The 21,140-nt window shown below is 46.8% G+C and overlaps 1 protein-coding gene across 1 annotated transcript in view; it reads left to right on the forward strand.

Moving 5' to 3' along the window:
- LOC138304146 (uncharacterized) overlaps window positions 1–21,140 on the forward strand; it is a 621,705-nt gene that overhangs the window by 593,273 nt on the left and 7,292 nt on the right. The window contains exon 7 of the mRNA XM_069243948.1: window positions 15,491–15,856. Coding sequence (XP_069100049.1) covers window positions 15,491–15,856 — 366 coding nt within the window. The remainder of the gene's footprint in view (window positions 1–15,490; window positions 15,857–21,140) is intronic.

The raw sequence follows: 21,140 nt of genomic DNA on the forward strand, positions 1-21,140 counted from the left end.
AGGACAAAAACAGCACAAAATCTCAGGACAACACACTCTACACAGCCACACAGTCTAGAAGGATCATAGACTGCAAAGTGAAAGTGAAAGTACACCCACTGTACATGATCTGTAAACAGGATATCCTATTACATCACTTCCTGTAAGAAAAGTCCTGCCTTTTTCGCGTTATGCGTCATTTTTTGTTTACCAAAACTGTATTTGCGTCATTTTTTTGGACGCACAGACGTGAATATTAACCCGCATCCACATAATGATACATGGACTGTACAAATATCTGGATGCGGGCTAAATTTCACTCCTGTGCGTAAAAAAAAATGACGCAAATACAGTTTTGGTAGTCAAAAAATGACGCATAACGCTAGGGACGTCAAAATGACAGTGCATTAACTGGTTTAGGGCATTTTTACTTGTTTTTTGGTTATTTTACATTTGGGACACATCAGAAATTAGCTAATTGAAGACAGTATGATGTTGATGGTATATGTTCACATGTGTGACATCATACTGCAGCGGAACATGATCCACTACTCCCTTCACAGTATTTTTACAGTTGGCTGACGCAATAGATGGTCATAAGTGTGGCCTACATATATGTGTTGCACAAATTGTGCATGTTTGGCATAAGGAGAGGATAGCAATGTGTCCCACATATGTACAATACCTAAATGCCTTTGGCTTAAATTGTGTGCTTTGACAACTAATGTGTTGGTTGACCAAGTGTGTGTGTATCACATGAAGCATAATTGTACATATGGTTGTATGAATGCGACGTCCATGTGTCCAATCCTTAGATGCAAGTCATATTGGAAATGAGCGAGGGCATGTGTTAGTCATACATGTAACAACACCCGTAAAGTGTACTTCCAAGTTTTAGGGTCACGTAGACACCACATGTGACATAGCATGCACCAGATGGATGGCAGACGCTTGTTCATGTCAATGGTCCACATTTTCTACATCCTATGTCCTAGGGTATTGGTAAGAGCTTCTTAGGCACTACTTGGAGAATCCCACAGTGAGTCATACACATGCATTGAGGAAGTGGGTACCATGTTGTTTGCACAGACAGACAAGGGTGAATCTCATATGTATGATGACACCACAGTTGAGGCCATAGAAGTGAGCCCCAACTATCAAGTGGCTGTGGTGGACCAGCATACAAGACAGCACTTGTCCACTTATTTCCAGTGATCAATTGCACATAGCTGTCTTGTACATGTGTGTGGTCCAATGATGATCCTGTAGATTGTTTGGGGTGTAATTTGTCACAGTTCGGTCCAGGACTCATCATGAGTCAGTGGCAGCTATTCCTGTATCTACTAGGTATCCGTGGTTGATCAATGTGAGTAAAGTAGATGTGGACATGCGAACCAACATGTGGATGGTCCCACCCTGTCACTAAAGACGTGTAATGAGACAGTCAACAGGGCAACCTTGGTGTGCTGAGTGAGATAATGTCTCAGGTGTCATGTTCCGGCAGATGTCATTACAACATTTGTACACAGGTTGGCCTCTGCACTTCCCACTGCATCTGGGAACATCATAGCTTCTGTGCTGATTATTCTCGCAGCTATTCACCACACATGGCCCATCACTATGTTGTGCGTACTGTGATGCTGTGTGTGAACTGTCAGGGTCCTGACATTTGTGTATTATTCATGGACATTATCAGAGGTTGCTGGTTGTGCTGAAAGCCCCGTACCCAATCCCTGCCTACGGCCCTGGGACACTGTCACACTTTGTCATTCATGCATAAATGCAACCCAGACAAGGGATGGGCCATGAATTTTGCTTTTCCAAGAGGATGTAACTCAAATGGTACAGTTAAAAGGCAGATTATGCTATACAATCTATTTGTGTATGCATGGAAGAAGCCCATGCCCAATGCCCCCTGATGAATGAGAGGTTTGCTAATGCAAGTGTGGTACATATGTAGACACAGGGATACTTTAGTGTGACGCACAGACAGTTGCCAGTCAGCCTGACAGAATGCAAAGTGATTCAGGATCCAGTTACTTGACAAGTTACATAATCAGTGGTCTGACTGAGACTGTTTTGAGGACAAACTAGACAGTTGACATGTCAAACTGTGTACGTCCTGTGTTTTTGAAGGTGACAAATGAACCCAAGGGATGTGTTACACGGCTTAATTAGTATCAATGCCTGACGGTGTATTTGACATAATGGCAACTCCTATGCTGTTCCAGGCATCAACAGGGGCAGTGCTTTTTGAAATGGGTGGTGTGCATGGAGGTGATCACAGGTGTGAGCTGCATCTGTTTCTCACCAGTCCTGTAGGTGAGACTTGCATTCTAAGGGCCAACAGACATTTTTACAAGGGGAAGCAATCTACATGTGCTAACAGGGCTTTTAAACCAGAAGACAGTGTATAAATTGACCTGACGTCCTTGCAGTCAGATGTTCTATGACAATGGCATACTATAGGAAAGGGTGTAGCACACTGGTTTGCTAATGTTGGTCTGTGTGTGTAGAGGAGGTAATATCAGGGTACACATCTTAGTATTCCAGGGACCTCTTCCGACAGGTGGGTTGTGACCAGGTGCATGGGTGTGTCAGGAGTTAGGAAATGGGCTGACATGTACATGGAATGTCATGTGCGCAATGCTTGTCATATGTGTGGCACTTGTGCTGTCTATGTTCTGCTTCTAGGGAACTCTAGTCACAGATATTCCTTGCAAAGATTGGATGCAGTTGGACTTACTGCTGTCAAGGGTCTGGTCAGGCATTCCTGTTACTGATGCCAAAGCACATTGACTGCCTCATGTATGAGGCTTGTTTTCCCCTTATTGAGTGATGGTGTCTTAGTTGTGTGCTATATGCTGCGTTGGACCTTGATTTCAACATGTAAGTGTGAAATAGTTGTGGTCCTCTGCTATTGGCCTTCAAAGGAGATATGTACATGATATATGTCATTAAGAGTGTGTGTGTATGTGACCATTGTATGTTAGGCACAACATTAGCTCTGGGATGTTCCGTGTCCTACTCAGTATCTCAGCAATGCTCCACGAGGCAACACTCTTATTCTGATAAGTAGAGATGAAGGTGTGCAAAAAGGAATAGCCAGACCATGATATGGTGATTAGAAAAGGTGTTTATTTAAATTCGTTAACTAAAGTGGTGAAGGTGATCATATTCAAAAGAAATTATTTACGATCTGTTGCCGCCTGCGTATACCAGCGGCCGTGTTCTGTTGTTCACCCTCCTGTTGCAGGCCAGCATCCTCCTCTTCCTCCTCTTCAGGCATGTGTGGCTCTGGTTCCAGGAGGGGAATGTTTCTTTTGATACAAATGTTGTGCAATATTGCACATGTGAGGATGATCCTACAGACCATCTCCGGGAATATAGGAGGCTACCACCAGTGATGTTGAGGCAGCGGAACCTTGACTTGAGGATGCCAAAGGTCCGCTCGACAATGCTGCATGTCCTCCTATGGCCGTCGTTGTACGCACGCTCTGCAGCAGTACTTGGGTTGCCAAATGGTGTCATGATCCATGGCTGGATGCCATACCCCTGATCAGCTGCAAGAGAAAATGATTGGGATCATGTTGATGTAGCTGGCACTATTGAAATGACCTTTCATGGCAGTAGTTGTCTTGTGTTGTCTGTGACTCTTTTGTGTACTATTGTGGCATCCTATGCTTGTAGGATGTACCATCTGCATTGTGTTGTTTCCTTGGCTGAACGAGTGTTTGTCTGCTAACCGTTTGTCAGCAGTATGTTTGGGGATTTGCAGTACAGTGTGCCCTCCCTAGCATTGTGACTTGTGATACAGGTGTCCGTGTGTCTTCACTGGGGGTCAGATGATAGTTCCATGCACAGTTAAAATTGACAGTGTTGTTAACACGTTCATATCAATGTACCCTGGACATCCCATACCTTTAAACTTATGCAATGGATTAATGTAAAGGTCATTGGGACACTTACAATTTGCAAGGTGACATTTAGGCAACCACACTCATTGACGTCTTAACATTAGGCTGTACAGTAATTTCCGATGTGTGACAGGTTCAATGGTGACTTAAGAAACATGGCTAGCGATGTCACGACCTCAGTGTGTTCCTGTTCACATGTTGCTGTTGTGGTGTATGTGTTGTGTGTCCTAGAGGGTTGCTGTGCAGTGTATATATAAGTAGGTTTTTGTACTTACCAACAAGTAGTCCATTGCCATACCGTCCATCCTGGAAGTGTTCATTGATGGTGCAGTGACGGAAGATGTATGAGTCATGTACACTCCCAGGATATTTAGCCACGATGTTGGTGATCAAGCCCTGGTGATCAACTATGGCCTGCACGTTGATGGAATGTGTGTGCTTCCTGTTGCGGTAGAGGTGTTCAGTTGCAGCAGGTGGCACAAGGCGTACATGTGTGCAGTTGATTGCACCCAGGACGTGTGGGAAGCCACTGATGAGGTAGAACCCCTGTTTTGTTTCCTGCTGCTTCTGCAGTGTGTTAGGGAAGCAGATGGTGCGGAGTGTCACCAAAGTGGGGGCCAACTGCTTTTCAATGTTGTGCAGCAGCTGCTGAATGGCCTGCCAGTTCAACCGGTACCTCTTGATGATGTTGTGTTCCCTGAGGCCCTGAAGGGTGGTTCTTGGGCGGAATATCCTCTCCTGCCTTCTGCGCTGCCTTTGGGGTCCCTGCTGGTGTTGTTGTAGCTGATGGGCTCTGCGTCTGCGTGCACGCTGGATTAGTATCACCTCCATGGCTCCCTGTTGCTGCTCTGCTTCTCTGCTGTTTGTTCTGTGTGTTCTGTTAAATACAGGTGTGTTTGCCCCATTTTAACGCCTGCCCTGACCCAGGCGTTAATTTTTTACGCAATTCGGGCTGTGCATCATTTTTTGGCTCCGCCTCCCGGCCGTGCGTCATTTTTGCCCGAAAGCATAAATACGACGCACGGCCCTTTAAGCCATTTTTTCGACGGAAACGCCTACCTTGCATATAATTAACGCAAGGCGGGCTGCCGCATCCAAAAAATGACGCACACGGCGGAATTTTGTCATCCGCGGGCATCAAAGTTTAAATACGGGGCAACATTTGCGCTGATTGTGCGTCAAAAGTTTTGACGCACAATCGCCGCAGACGGAGTATAAATATGCCCCTGAATGTTTTTAACCTGCCCATACACAAACTAGGAGGAGGTGCAATTAGAAGCCAAACAGTAAGGTGTTTTACAAAAAACAATGGGCCAACCTCTCAAGGCAAATAACCAACAGATGTCTTAAAAACATAAATTGCAGGCAGGATCATAATTTTCCAGTTAATAGTCTCCCTCCAGCATCCTAGGATCAAAGACCTTTTTGAACAGCCTTTAGGCACAAAATGAAACAAACTGACTCAGTGCAGATAGGGAAAAAAAATGTTGCACTTATATTTGCGTTTACCTCATCAAATATAAAGTGGCAAACACTCTGTGAAGCTCTTCATTCGACGAGAGAAAAGACTCAAGAACTACTTCAAAGTTATTTGCCCAGGGGTCGCTCTGCTCCTATTAACTTCATGAGGGCATTAAAAAAGTATTTTCCCCAGTATTTACTTGCTTCACCTTTCCGTCGAGGTGCGGAGCTCCTCCACTACGTGGCCATCTTTCGTGGCGCTCAAGCCACGCGTTCCTGAACATGATTTTTAAGTTGAACGTTCCATGAAATAATTTGTATTAATTTTTAACATGACCTTTCTGACTTTGTTTACTTTATTTATCATGCATTAGTCATTAAGGCAACTGTAGAGCACAGTTTGAAGTATTTTCTTTAATTTACTGCGCGATGCATGCACTGATAAGGGGAAAAATACAGGTATTAGGAGATTTTCCTAATTTCTGACGGTTAGAACTACCTGTGGATTCCTCACCTTATGAATGCTCCCAATGCGCCAGCATTCGACTGAAACTTTCTTCACAGCTCTTCACGTCGACAAGGACGTCACAGTTGCACGGCTCCGCACGCGACTCCGTCTCATGTCATCGTGGCAATAAGAGGTCTTCGTCGGCAGTTGCATTTTTTCCGTGCCTTCGACGCTAACGGTTTTCTCATAGCTCTCGAGAAGCTACTGTTTCAAAGGTGTCTTTTTGTACTGTTACAATGTCTTCTCCTAAGAAGTCAGGATTTAAACCTTGACGTGAGTGCGGAGGTTGTATGTCTGTCACGGACCCTCACGAAGACTATTTATGGTGTTTTAGTTCGGACCACGACGTGAAAGAGTGCGCGTCTTGCCAAAGGATGAATCCAAAGGTGTTGAAAGAAAGGGAAGCTAAGCTCTTTTTAGTTAAAGAGAAGAAAGGACACAGAAGTCACCAAAGGTACAAGACAAGGGACTCCTCTTCCCATAAGTCGTCGAGGTCACACAAGAAGCGGCACCGGCACAACTCTCTACATCGTTCTTCTAGAGATCGGTTTTGATCTTGGTCTCCATCTAGACGACGTTGCACGCCATGGGAGGTTAGTCCTACTGTAACTCCCCAGCCTGAAAGTCCTCAGGCTTCTCTGGCACCATCACTCATCGAGGTGGTTGAATCCCTGGCGAGTCCTCCAACTCACTTTTCACTTGGGAGTTTCAGGGTCTGGACTCAGCTAGTGGGCTGGACACCTCCCCTGAGCGGGGGAAGAGGCGGCTTCCTATCATTCTGTCATTAAGAAGGCTGCAGATTTTTTAGAGCTTCCATTGCCAGCTTCTGAAGTTAAAACAAGCATTTTAACTGAGGTTTTACATCTTTCCTCCACTTCGGCAGAGCCCCTGCTCCCTTTCAATTATGCTCTTATGGAGCCTATTTTGGAGGTTTGGAGAAAGCCTGTTACATCGCCAGCTGTGTCCAGAACTCTAGCAAGGAGGTACAGGGTTAGTCCTGTGGATCCAGGATTTTTATCCCAGCATCCAACTCCTGAGAGCTTGGTGGTCCAGGCTTCTTGTTCGGCTCGTTCTGCACCTGGTTCCTTTCCTTCTACTCCATTGAACAGGGAATCCAAGAGGATTGAGCAAGGGGCTAAAAAGACTTTCTCATCTTGCAGTATGGCCCTAAAATCGGTCAATGCTACCTGTGTGTTGGGTAGATATGTGCATGCCCTGATGGACATGGCTAGAGCTGTGGTGCCTAACTTGGCGCAGGATATGCAGGGACAATTTGACGTGCTCCTGTTGGACACCCAAGCTACGGCCAAACAGATCATCCATTCTGGTCTGGATACAGTGGACTCAGTGGCCAGGGCAATGGGTACTTCAGTGGTCACCAGGAGACATGCGTGGCTAAGGTCGTCTGGGTTTTCGACTGATGTCCATAAAACTTTATTGGACCTCCCTTTTGACGATGAAAAGTTGTTTGGGGCCAAAGCAGACTCTGCCTTAGAGCGCTTCAAAGATAGCAGGGCCACTGCGAAAACTTAGGGACTGCAGGCTTCTACATCTACTCCCTTCAGATCCTTTTGGAAGTTTAGGGGGTTTGGCCATGGAGCCGCTTATCGTGGGAGACCTCAATCCACAACTCAACAGACTGCTAACCTTCCATATAGAACCTTTAGAGGGTGGGGGAGGGTTAGGACACGCGGAGTCACCCAGCAGCACCCTGCCTCATCCTCTTCCTCTGGGGGAGCACAACAAGGAAAGCAGCCCTAGTTTTCCATCCATTTTAAGTCATGCGTCTCCCATAGGGGGCAGGATATTTCATTTTCTCCACGAGTGAGAGTTAGTCACATCGGACTCCTAGGTATTAAATATTGTGGGGAAAGGTTATGCCCTTCCTTTTTGGGAGTTCAGAAGATCATCTCCTGTTGCTGCAGCAGGAGGTTCAAGGCCTTTTATCAAAAGGTACAGTGGAGTTGGTTCCAGAGCAGGAAAGGGGTCAGGGTTGCTATTCAAGAAATTTCCTGATTCCCAAGATGGATGGTCGATTAAGGCCTATCCTGGATCTGAGGATTTTGAATTTGTTTTTGAAACAGGAGAAATTCAAAATGCTGACTCTAGCGTGGGTGCTTCTGGCAATGAACAAAGAGGATTGGATAGTTCCTGTCGACTTGCAGGATGTTTACTTTTATATCCCCATTCTCAAGTCACACAGGAAGTATCTCCGGTTTGTGGTGGGGTCGCAACACTACCAGTTTGTGGTCCTTCCCTTTGGTCTTACTTCCGCACCTCAAGTCTTGACGAAGGTGATGGCGCTGGTTGCAGCAAATCTCAGAAGGAAGGGAGTATCTGTATTCCCTTACCTGGACGATTGGCTGATAAAAGCCAAGTCCCCAGAGCTTGGGCTGCATCACCTCCAAATGACAACACAGTTGTTGTTCAGCCTGGGCTTTACGGTGAATGTACCCAAGTCTCACCTGGAGCCCTCTCAGTGCCTCCTGTTCTTAGGGACAGTACTGGATACAACATTGAATCAGGCCTATTCTCTGCCTCAGCGGATTCAGGACATTCAGGCGTTGATTCCGATGTTTCAAAATGGAGCAGATGTTCCAGTCCTCACGTCCTGCGTCTGCTCGGTCTGTTTGTTTCTTGCATTCTGTTGGTCACTCATGCACGTTGGCACATGAGGCTCTCCAGTGGTGCCTCCAGAAACAGTGGTTTCAACACAAAGGGGATCTCGAGGAGTCAATAACAATCTCCAGCGACGCTGCAGCTGATCTACAATGGTGGGCTGTGGACTGCAACCTTTCCTAAGGAAGGCTGTTTTCTCTACCAACACCGGTGGCCACGGTCATAACGGATGCTTCCTCTCTAGGGTGGGGAGCTTATCTGGGGGATCTGGAGATCAAAGGTCTTTGGTCTCCAGTTGAACAGAGGTTTCACATCAATCTGCTAGAATTGCGGGTGATACGTCGGCTCTCAAGGCTTTCCTTCCATCCCTTCGCGGTCAGTCAGTTCAGGTCTTGACGGATAACACTACTGCGACGTGGTATCAACAAGCACGAAGAGTGGGTTCGTACCTTCACAGCAGAGAGGCTTTGCGGCTCTGGTCCTGGGCTCAGGACCATCAGATTTGCTTAGTAGCAAACCATCTGGCCGGGGTCCTCAACGTTCATTCGGACAGTCTCAGTCAGCATTTCTCAGCCGATCACGAGTGGCGTCTCCATTAAGGCCAGGTCCTTCGCATCTTCCGGATATGGGGTTTTCCTCAGATAGACTTGTTTGCCACTCGGGAGAACGTGCTCTGCCCATCGTTCTGTAGCCTCCAGTATCTGGTGCAAGGAGTAATGGGGGAAGTGTTTCAGATGTCTTGGTGCGACCAGCTACTTTATGCGCTTCTCCCCATACCCTTGATTCCTCGGGATCTGAGGAAGATTCGCCAAGGTCAGGCTCACGTTATCTTAGTAGCTCCAGATTGGCCAAGAAGGGTGTGGTACTCAGACCTTCTCCAACTCTCACTGTGCCCTAAGCTCTGTCTCCCTCACAGGGCAGACCTCCTCTCACAGTCGCAGGGGCAGGTTCTACACCCCCCACCTCTAGAGCCTGTACATACATGCCTGGAAGTTGAACGGGACAATCTGAGTTCCTTTTCTCTCCCGCCAGAAGTGGTGGATGTTATCTTATCGGGCAGGCGACACTGCACCAAGACTGTCTATGCTGGCAGATGGGCAAAATGTGTTGCTTGGTGTGGAGAGAGACAAATTGATCCATTGAAGGCCCATTTGTCTGACGTTCTGATGTTTGCCCTTACTTTAGCACAGAAGGATTGTGCAGTTGCAACTGTCAAGGGCTATTTATCGGCGCTGTCGGCCTTTCTGTGCCTTCCTGATCAACCTTCCTTGTTTAAATCGCCTATAGTTGTTAGGTTCTTGAGAGGCCTCACTAATATGTTTCCTCCCAGTCCATTTCTCATGCCTCAGTGGGATTTAAGTTTGGTTTTAACTTTTTTAATGAGTTCACCGTTTGAACTTAAGCATTCTTGTTCATTAAGGCTGTTAGTCTTAGAGACAGTTTTCCTTGTTGCTAACACGTCTGCTAGGCATCTGAGTGAGCTTCAGGCTTTTAGTGTCAAACCTCCCTTCACGTCATTTTATGCTGACAAGGTGGTGTTTAGAACCATGGCGGCTTTGCTTCCTAAGGTTGTCACTCCCTTCCGTATGGGGCAGTTTATTACTCTTTCATCCTTCTATCCTCCTCCTCACCCTTCAAAAGAGGAAGAAAGACGACATCGCTTAGACCCTAGAAGAGCTCTGAGTTTTTATGTTGAAAGAACAAAAGACTTTTGTGTGGATGACCAACTCTTCGTTAGATATGTGGGCAAGATGAAAGGCAAAGCTGTCCATTACAGAACCATATCCAGGTGGGTCATTCTTTGCATGAAGATCTGTTATTCACTAGTAAAGAGGGTTCCTCCTGAGGGTATTAGAGCTCATTCCACCAGGGCTATGTCTGCCACTTCGGCATTAGCTAGAGGTGTTCCAGTAGTGAATATTTGCAAGGCGGCAACTTGGGCTTTCTTCCACACTTTCACAAAGCATTATTGCTTGGATTCGGAAGTTAGGAGGGACGGCCATTTTGCGCGTTCTGTGTTGCAGGATTTCTTGGTGTGACCGGTCAGGCACCCACCTCCGAGTGCGGTACTGCTTTGGGACTCTATTCATAAGGTGAGGAATCCACAGGTAGTTGTATCCATCAGAAGAACAAGTTACTTACCTTCGGTAACGCTTTTTCTGGTGGATTCCTCACAGTTGGCGGAGACGGGGTGTTGGGGGCCCCATGGTGGCCCATGTACTTGGCATGGGCAGTGCAGGGGCCCCCAATGACAGCCCTGTCGCGACTTTCACTGCCAGAGCTCCGGGCAGTAAAAAACCGTGATGGGTTCTGTAGCACACGATGCGCCACATCATTGCCGCCGGCTAGTAATAATGTTGTGATGAGTTTTACACTGGGCCTGTGTGAGAAAGTAACCCCTTTCTAGCCTTGTTACCCCCACTTTTGGCCTGTTTGTGAGTGTATGTCAGGGTGTTTTCACTGTCTCACTGGGATCCTGCTAGCCAGGGCACAGTGCTCATAGTGAAAACCCTATGTTTTCAGTATGTTTGTTATGTGTCACTGGGACCCTGCTAGTCAGGACCCCAGTGCTCATACGTTTGTGGCCTATATGTATGTGTTCCCTGTGTAGTGCCTAACTGTCTCACTAGGCTCTGCTAATCAGAACCTCAGTGGTTATGCTCTCTCATTTCTTTCCAAATTGTCACTAACAGGCTAGTGACCATTTTTACCAATTTACATTGGCTTACTGGAACACCCTTATAATTCCCTATTATATGGTACTGAGGTACCCAGGGTATTGGGGTTCCAGGAGATCCCTATGGGCTGCAGCATTTCTTTTGCCACCCATAGGGAGCTCTGACAATTCTTACACAGGCCTGCCACTGCAGCCTGAGTGAAATAACGTCCACGTTATTTCACAGCCATTTTACACTGCACTTAAGTAACTTATAAGTCACCTATATGTCTAACCTTTACCTGGTAAAGGTTAGGTGCAAAGTTACTTAGTGTGAGGGCACCCTGGCACTAGCCAAGGTGCCCCTACATTGTTCAGAGCCAATTCCCTGAACTTTGTGAGTGCGGGGACACCATTACACGCGTGCACTACATATAGGTCACTACCTATATGTAGCTTCACAATGGTAACTCCGAATATGGCCATGTAACATGTCTATGATCATGGAATTGCCCCCTCTATGCCATCCTGGCATAGTTGGCACAATCCCATGATCCCAGTGGTCTGTAGCACAGACCCTGGTACTGCCAAACTGCCCTTCCTGGGGTTTCACTGCAGCTGCTGCTGCTGCCAACCCCTCAGACAGGCATCTGCCCTCCTGGGGTCCAGCCAGGCCTGGCCCAGGATGGCAGAACAAAGAACTTCCTCTGAGAGAGGGTGTGACACCCTGTCCCTTTGGAAAATGGTGTGAAGGCAGGGGAGGAGTAGCCTCCCCCAGCCTCTGGAAATGCTTTGTTGGGCACAGATGTGCCCAATTCTGCATAAGCCAGTCTACACCGGTTCAGGGGACCCCTTAGCCCTGCTCTGGCGCGAAACTGGACAAAGGAAAGGGGAGTGACCACTCCCCTGACCTGCACCTCCCCTGGGAGGTGTCCAGAGCTCCTCCAGTGTGCTCCAGACCTCTGCCATCTTGGAAACAGAGGTGCTGCTGGCACACTGGACTGCTCTGCGTGGCCAGTGCCACCAGGTGACGTCAGAGACTCCTTGTGATAGGCTCCTTCAGGTGTTGCTAGCCTATCCTCTCTCCTAGGTAGCCAAACCCTCTTTTCTGGCTATTTAGGGTCTCTGTCTCTGGGGAAACTTTAGATAACGAATGCAAGAGCTCATCCGAGTTCCTCTGCATCTCTCTCTTCACCTTCTGCCAAGGAATCGACTGCTGACCGCGCTGGAAGCCTGCAAACCTGCAACATAGTAGCAAAGACGACTACTGCAACTCTGTAACGCTGATCCTGCCGCCTTCTCGACTGTTTTCCTGCTTGTGCATGCTGTGGGGGTAGTCTGCCTCCTCTCTGCACCAGAAGCTCCGAAGAAATCTCCCGTGGGTCGACGGAATCTTCCCCCTGCAACCGCAGGCACCAAAAAGCTGCATTACCGGTCCCTTGGGTCCCCTCTCAGCACGACGAGCGAGGTCCCTCGAATCCAGCGACTCTGTCCAAGTGACCCCCACAGTCCAGTGACTCTTCAGTCCAAGTTTGGTGGAGGTAAGTCCTTGCCTCACCTCACTGGGCTGCATTGCTGGGAACCGCGACTTTTGCAGCTACTCCGGCCCCTGTGCACTTCCGGCGGAAATCCTTTGTGCACAGCCAAGCCTGGGTCCACGGCACTCTAACCTGCCTTGCACGACTTTCTAAGTTGGTCTCCGGCGACGTGGGACTCCTTTGTGCGACTTCTGGTGAGCACCGTTTCACGCATCCTCGTAGTGCCTGTTTCTGGCACTTCTCCGGGTGCTACCTGCTTCAGAGAGGGCTCCTTGTCTTGCTCGACGTCCCCTCTCTCTGCTGGTCCAATTTGCGACCTCCTGGTCCCTCCTGGGCCTCAGCAGCGTCCAAAAACGCTAACCGCACGATTTGCAGCTAGCAAGGCTTGTTGGCGTTCTTTCGGCGGGAGAACACTTCTGCACGACTCTCCACGGCGAGAGGGATCCGTCCACCAAAGGGGAAGTCTCTAGCCCTTTTCGTTCCTGCAGAAACCTCAGCTTCTTCTGTCCAGTAGAAGCTTCTTTGCACCCGCAGCTGGCATTTCCTGGGCATCTGCCCATCTCCGACTTGCTTGTGACTTTTGGACTTGGTCCCCTTGTTCCACAGGTACCCTAGATTGGAAATCCACAGTTGTTGCATTGCTGGTTTGTGTCTTTCCTGCATTATTCCTCTAACACGACTTCTTTGTCCTTAGGGGAACTTTAGTGCACTTTGCACTCACTTTTCAGGGTCTTGGGGAGGGTTATTTTTCTAACTCTCACTATTTTCTAATAGTCCCAGCGACCCTCTACAAGGTCACATAGGTTTGGGGTCCATTCGTGGTTCGCATTCCACTTTTGGAGTATATGGTTTGTGTTGCCCCTATCCCTATGTTTCCCCATTGCATCCTATTGTAACTATACATTGTTTGCACTGTTTTCTAAGACTATACTGCATATTTTTGCTATTGTGTATATATATCTTGTGTATATTTCCTATCCTCTCCCTGAGGGTACACTCTAAGATACTTTGGCATATTGTCATAAAAATAAAGTACCTTTATTTTTAGTATAACTGTGTATTGTGTTTTCTTATGATATTGTGCAAGTGACACTTGTGGTACTGTAGTAGCTTCACACGTCTCCTAGTTCAGCCTAAGCTGCTCTGCTAAGCTACCATTATCTATCAGCCTAAGCTGCTAGACACCCTATACACTAATAAGGGATAACTGGGCCTGGTGCAAGGTGCAAGTACCCCTTGGTACTCACTACAAGCCAGTCCAGCCTCCTACAGCCTGTGAGCTGAAACGCTGTTTCTGCTCGCTGGCCCAGCGGAAAGCTCATAATAGGGCCAGCAGGGGTAAAACCTGAATGGCGGGATTCCGTCCTAAAGAGTTTGGCGGGCGGCCTCCGCTGCCCACCAAACTCAAAATGAGGCCCAGAGTGTGTGTATTATAAGATGAGGTACTGAGTTCCTAAACTCACTAGTAACTACAGAGGAACACTTTGTTATAAGCTAGACCCATTGGCATTACCATTTTGTGTCTTCGAGTTTTATCTGTGATACCAGAGTAAACTTAGATCCTTGCACATCTCAGTGTAGGTAGATAGGCCTATGAGCTTGTGGCACCAGAAATGTCTAACTGGGTCAGTTTTCGACTGATGTTTCTTTAACACTAGTCATGTATTAAGATAGGCAGCAAAATATGCAACTTTCTTGGTGCCAATTGTACAACCAGTAAATACCGATTGTTTAGTGTTTGCTGGTACGCACCTCATCATAGGATTTATGTGCTAATAATTTGCAGCAGAGTTGTGACGTTGATTTGAGTGCAAATGGGAGTTCGAGGCAATATGTTTGTGAGAATGGAAGAGTGGGTGCTTTGACAGGAGTCAGAGGTCCGTAGGATATGCTCTCTACTTACTCATTAAAACTGGCTGCTCTCAGTTCTTAGGCATTAACTGACATCTTGCATGTAAAAACATAAGTCCCACATTCCTTTTGCACAGTCACGTACTGCTGCCTACCCTTACCCCTCGGTCTCTTCAACAAAAACAAACAGAAAGGGTTTCTCACACAGAGCCTGCTGGCAAGAGAGCTTGCACAAGGAAAAGTGTGGCTTTTGTATGAGGTTTGTATATACTCCTGCATTAGAGGCTCATAAAATAGTTACTTCACCTGAGGAGTTGCAACTGAGAGAAGGAAGAGAGCGGGAGGAGTAGATATAGGGGACTTATGTTCTGAGGATATCACCCATGTTACATCATCAATGATAATCTCTGTGAGTGTCTACAATTTTTGGAAAAATGATATTGGGTAAGGGATGAAAAGAAGTCGTTCTTTTCAGCACACACCTCCTCAATTAGGTTGTTTTGTAGGTGCAGTAGTCTTAGAGGAATTACTTCTAAGGGAGTGACACACCACTGCTGTACTCTAAGGGAATTTGTTACAAACATGAATTTCTGCAAGATGGGTCCACAAGAGACTATGGTGAGAGATTCTTATGACTGTAATGCTCTATTCTACAACAGTTATTTCTAATGTGGTAGTGCTGGGGTTATGGAGATGTATTGGGAGTATTCATTTGACTGAAAATACTTATTTTGGGGTCAGCTGTGGAGAGTGGTGAAGGGTTGTTCTCCCAAGATTACTTCCATAGTGTTGGGTACATCTCTGCTGGGGAGAGGTGTTGTGAAATATTGCTTTTTATTTCAGGCATCCTTTGTGCCATGTGTATGGGCGGACTGGGGATATGAAAAGCTGCTTTTAGTGAATGCTGACTTCCATGGGGAAGAGTTCACCTCTCCACTGTCTCTTTTCACTTTTATCTTAGATAATAAAACATATTACTCTGTGTCTGGTCTGGATGTGCCCAAAGAGTGCGTTGCTGGTGAGCTGCTGATCCTGTCCTGCTCCCTCAAAGGGGCCTTTCCCCAAAAAACTGAGATGACCTGGGAGAAGAGGCATGGAGACAAGCGGATGCCAATTCAGAGATATCCTTTTGGCGGTCTAGTTCCTGCCCAGGATCCCTCAACTCCAACCTATCAAATTACAGAGAACCGTTCAGAAAACCTCTTGATGACATTCTTTACCTTTGTTCCATCTCTCCAGGACCATGAGGTCCAGTTCTGTTGCCGGTTCTTAGATGATGGTGGGCGAGTGAATGCAGAAAGATGCTCCCAACACCTCAATGTTGTTCGTAAGTATGACATTCTCAAGAAAGGACGGAAGGTCTCTAAAAGACTAGTGCTGTAATACAGAGGTAAAGGTTAATACAAGTCATGTATGTACCTGTAAAGACTCCATAGACCTAAGGAGGGTTGAATTATATTTTAAGTCAGTGCCTTAAAAAGACCAGAGGTGGAGTCAGTCGCATATCAGACTATTACAGCCTGGCAGGGGTCTGAAATATGTCACTTCCGTACTCTGAAAGGACTGGTATGTCTTGGAAAGACTGACAATCACCTGTTCATCAGCTGCATCTAAAAAGATAGGGTTGAATCAATCACATATTATGTTTGCACATCTCAAAGGTCCTTTCTTAGGCAGAGAAAATCACTTGCCAGACAAGTGGGATTGAAACATGTCTGGTGTGTACCTCAGAAAGCCTGGTAAGCCTTGACTGTATCAGTCACCTACCAGATGAAAATTCCAAGTACACAGGTTTGAGGGAGATTAGTGGGTGAGCCTCTGCATCTGTGGAGATGGGCTTAGGATCAATAAACTGGGGTTAGAAAACAGGATGTGACCAAGTCAAGAAGGATGGACTAGAAACCTTTTAAAAACAAGCCCAGTAGCGAGGACTTGAAATAGTGTAAGAGGGCTTGTTACCCTTTTATACAAAGTGCCAGGGGGAACGGAGATAGGAGAGCAGAAATGATAGAGAAGAAAATGTGGAAAGGTGACATTGGAACATCAACTCTCTTTATACAGAGCTAGGGGAAAGAGACTAGAAATACAAAGGGAAGTTAACAGAGTTGGTGAAAGTCAAGTTGGAGTGGAGGCAGATACTATTTCCTCTGTCTACAGACACAAGGGATGTAGAATAGACATGGAGACTCAAGGATGGCATAGTTGACCCACATATATATAGGGTTGGGTGAAGTGCTTTAATTGAGGCTGGTAATCTATGTGTCGGTGTAGCCTTTCTCGTTTTTAAGCAGTTTTATGCAGGTTTACTTTTCTATGCCAAAGGCCAAGTACGAAATTCAAACCAGGGTGGTATCTACTCTGTCTACAAATCCTTGTCAGCTCTAGGCTTGGCATATATCAGATACGGTTTGGTTCTTTACCAGCGCATCAGTCTCATACAAAGGAAAGTCCAGCCTAAGTGTCTGCTGCTTCAAGCTGCCTACTGTAGGGATTACTGTCTGCACACTCAAATCAAAGAATTGTGAGCAGCACCCCACCTGTGTCTCTCTGCATACGTCCAGCATCTGGTAGAACCCAGGATAGTGACTACCTACCCATATAAGAAGATACTGGACAGAGAGAGAGGGCGAGAGAAGGAGAAAGAGTTTGTGAGAGATGGGAAGGAGTGTAGGAGTGACAGAAAAAGGAATGGAAGGAAGGATTATGTAGGAGGTGGAAGGAACTGAGAGAGTGTGTGTGTGTGTCTGTGTGTGGGCACCTGCGTAAGTGTAAAGTTGAGTTTGAGAATGGTGGGGAAAGCGGAAGATGAAGAGACTGGATAGAGAAAAGGGGTGAAGTGAGACAGGACATATAGCAGAGCCGACTGCTAAACTTTGGCATTTATGGGAGGGTAAATACCTACTGAGAATTGCACTGGCAGAGGGAGCCCAACCTTCTTCTGGTAGGTTCAGCTCCTGACAAAATGTTGAAACAGTGGTACCAGATGTTGCATTTTACAGCACATTTCTAATGGACAATTGGCTGAAAAGCCATGCGTTCTAATGAACAGTCACTGTTTTACAACTGTACCCCTACAATTGTCGAAATATCCCTATTTATGTTATGTGTTTTTGTAAAGCGCACTGTCACGCACAAGGGTATCCCAGTGCTGACCAGATGTGTCTGCCTAGCCTTGCCAAGAGTAGGCTGATTAATTGAAAGCCAGGTCTTCAGCTTACTGCAGAATTCAAGAAAAAATAAGGAGAATCTGAGGTGTAGTGGGAAATCGTTCCACACTGTAGGAGTAATGTAAGTAAACACCAGTTTTCCCGATCTCGTTCTGTGTAAGCGTGGCTTATATGCACACAGGAGTCCTTCGATGTCTGGATGGTTGGTGGAAAGAGATGCAACTGTTCAGATAGATGGAGCCTATGTTGTGTAGTCCCTTGAATGTGTGTGAGAGGAGTTTGAATTGAGCACGTTTGTGTATGGGGATCCATTTGGGCTCTCTCAGGTGTAGTGTGAAGTGTGTTATATGTATGAGGTTGAGGATAAGCCAGGCTGCAGAGTTCTAGATGGTTTGTATTCTTCTGGTTAGTTGCTTAGTGATCCCGGCATAGAAGGTGTTCCTCTAGTCCAACATGTTGGTGATTAAGGACTAAAGTGATCGTTTTTCTAGTGTTGCTGTAGAGCCATTAGAAAATCTTCCACAGCATATTCAGGGTGTAGAAGCATAATGCAGTGATGGTTTTGACTTGTGTGCTCATGTCCAATTTGCTGTCAGTGATGATTCCAAGGTTCCTGGCTGGGTGCTGGCCTAGATGTGGGACTGAATTTCGCTTGTTAGTTGAAGCCCCATGGAGAGGAGTTCTTGCTGAAGATCACTACTTCTGTCTTGTTGATGCTGAGCTTTAGACAGTTGGCTTTTTTGCAGTTAGGGACGTCCATCATGCGGGCAGTGGACTTTGTGGACTTCTTGTGTCCGAGAGGGAGAACATGAGTTGCATATCATCAGCATAGGAGAGGATATTGATGTTATGTGCGCGAGTGGCTTTGAGCAGAGGTATTAAGTATGCTTTGAAGAGGATGGGGCTAAGCAATAAACCTTGACGCTCTCCACAGATAAGTTTGTGGGCTTTCAAGGATTAAAGTGCCAGGCTGATAGCTTGTGCTGTATCCAGTGGAGTGTCCATCTTTGGATGCCAACCTTGTGCAGGCACCTGATGAGGATGGGGTGTAAGACCATGTCAAATGCAGAGAGGTCCAGGAGAATGAGGGTTGCCATGTCTCCTCTGTCAAGGGCCATGCATATGTCATCTGTGGCAGAGATGATTGCGGATTCTGTACTTTGGTACTTTGATTGGGCCTGAATCTTAATAGATTAGTGTGGTGAGCAAGGTGTTGGTTGGCAATTTTCTGTGAGACCTTGGCTAATATGGTACTAGAGAGATGTTTCTGTTTTTGAAGGGCGTGGTCAGCCAATGGTATCTTGAGCAAGGGTGTTACACATTCACCTGGTTCCTACTGCGGAGGCAATGCTGGACCTTTTATTCCCCCGGAGTGCAGCCCATGATCAAGGAACCCTAAACCCTTACATGATGCACTGCCCTTGAAGGGAAGGGGGGTTGGGACAAAATAAGAAAAGAAAGACATGCAGCACCGGTCCTGCTCTGCCGCCTTGCAACACTGTGTAAAAGTCTGCACTCCTTGGACCTTTTGTGTTGGTATGGATGTAGTGCACTTGAAATAACAAGAAGAACAGTTCACAAACAGTTCTCAGCATACAAGGATTACACAGTTATTCACAATATTGTACATTTAAAGGCTTCACTGTGAATACTGCATGAGAGCAGGCAATCAAGATTTAAGGCTGTACAGGGGGCGCAAGAGGGGGGTCATGACAAGGGGTGTGGTGGTGGCATGTTTCCAGTTGTCTGGGAACGTGGCTGAGTCAAAGGACGTGTTGAGGTTGCGTTTTAGTGCCTTACTGATTGGGAGGAGTCATTTGGTTAAAGAGTGGTGGGGGCAAGGGTCTTAAGGTGCCCCAGAGTGGATGTTCTTGATGGTAATGGTAATTTTGACGGTAGTGGTGGCCTGCCACAAGGTCAGGGTTAGTTTTTTTGCCATGATGGGAAGTTGACTTGCGATGATGACAGGGTCAAGATGAGGTTCAAAGCTGCCATATGTGGAAGTGATTTTGTTGAGCAAGAATTCCGAGAGCTTGTTGTAAAGGGCTTGCAAGGGGGTGATGCTGCTGCAGGCAGCATAAGATGCAGTGAAATCTTTGATAATGGTAGAGATTTACTTGCAGCTGTTTGTGCAGCCATCAATCTGGTCCGCAAGACTGGTTACTTGATGTTCGTATCTGCTGGTGGTAGCATCTTAAGGCAGATTTGAAGATGTCTTCTGTGGTGTCTTGATGTGTTCTCCGTTTTCATTCCAGTTCCTTGCAGTGTCGTTTCATCAGCCTGAGGTCCTCTGTTTACCAACTGGGCTGAGGTCGAACTCTTGCTATTGGGTTGTGCTTGAGGGGATCCAGCTGATGAGGTTCTTGATAGCTGTCTGCTACTGGTGTGCTTGGACCAGTGAGCAGAGAGGGTGGAAGTCTGATCCTTATCTTTAAAACTTTTCCAGCTGTTGCAGGCAGGCCTGGTGGTGGTAGGTCTGTGGTGGTGCAGGTTTGGTATATTTAAACTTAAGAGGGCATGATCTGTCTGGGTCATAGTTGCTGGCTTATTGACATTGATGTTGCTGATTGTAGAGAAAATTGGATTCAATAGGTGTCCAGCAGTGGTGGGGGGGTGTTTTCGGTAACATGTTGGGCGAGGCTGAGGATTCTGACGTCTTTTAGAAGAGCCACAGAGTTTGGGTTGATGAACTCTTCTAGGTGACAGTTAAGGTGTCCAAGGAGGATGAAGATGCTGGTGTTGATGATGAGGGGGTGGCACGAGTTCTGTAGTGTCACTGACAAAATGGGGGGAGAAGTTGGATGTGATATTTTGAGCATGATGTGTTCTATGTAGCTGGTGGGATGTCTGTGTAGGTGGTGCACATAACGGTGCCTTTGAATATGATGGTGAATCAGCCCCTGGTCTTGTGCTGATGGTCTTGCCTGGCAATGTTGTATCTGGTAGGGATGGTATGCAGAGGTTAGGTTTAGCCATGTTTCCAGTGCAGAACAGCAGGTCTAGAAGGTGTTTGTGCATTAGGTTCCATATCTCCATGGTGTGTTTGGTGAACAAGTGGGTGTTGAGGAGCATGCATGCAGTTATGACATGTTGCATGAGTGGTGGTTGGTCTGTGTGAGTGAGAGCGAGGGGATGGTTTTTGTGAGTGTGAGCAGAGGGGTGCTGGGTGCTGTTGTATGGGAGTGGTGGGTTTAGTGTATGGGAGAGTGCATGAGAACCTGCTGGTGGCGCATGTGAAGGGTCCCTCTGTATGGTGTGGTGTTGCAGGAGTGCACTGAGCAGCAGCTGGGAATGCAGTGGGCAGGGGAAGGCCAGCTGTGTGAAAGGCTGCAGATAAGCTTGCCTTTGATGCTCCTTTAGCACACCAGCGGCACACCAGCTCTTCATGTCTGCTGCAAGCCTACGTTGAGTCAGTTTATTAGAAGTTAAAATATCTGGGCATGC

This window comes from Pleurodeles waltl, chromosome 7 (genome assembly GCF_031143425.1).
Source record: "Pleurodeles waltl isolate 20211129_DDA chromosome 7, aPleWal1.hap1.20221129, whole genome shotgun sequence".
Taxonomy (NCBI): Eukaryota; Metazoa; Chordata; class Amphibia; order Caudata; family Salamandridae; genus Pleurodeles; species Pleurodeles waltl.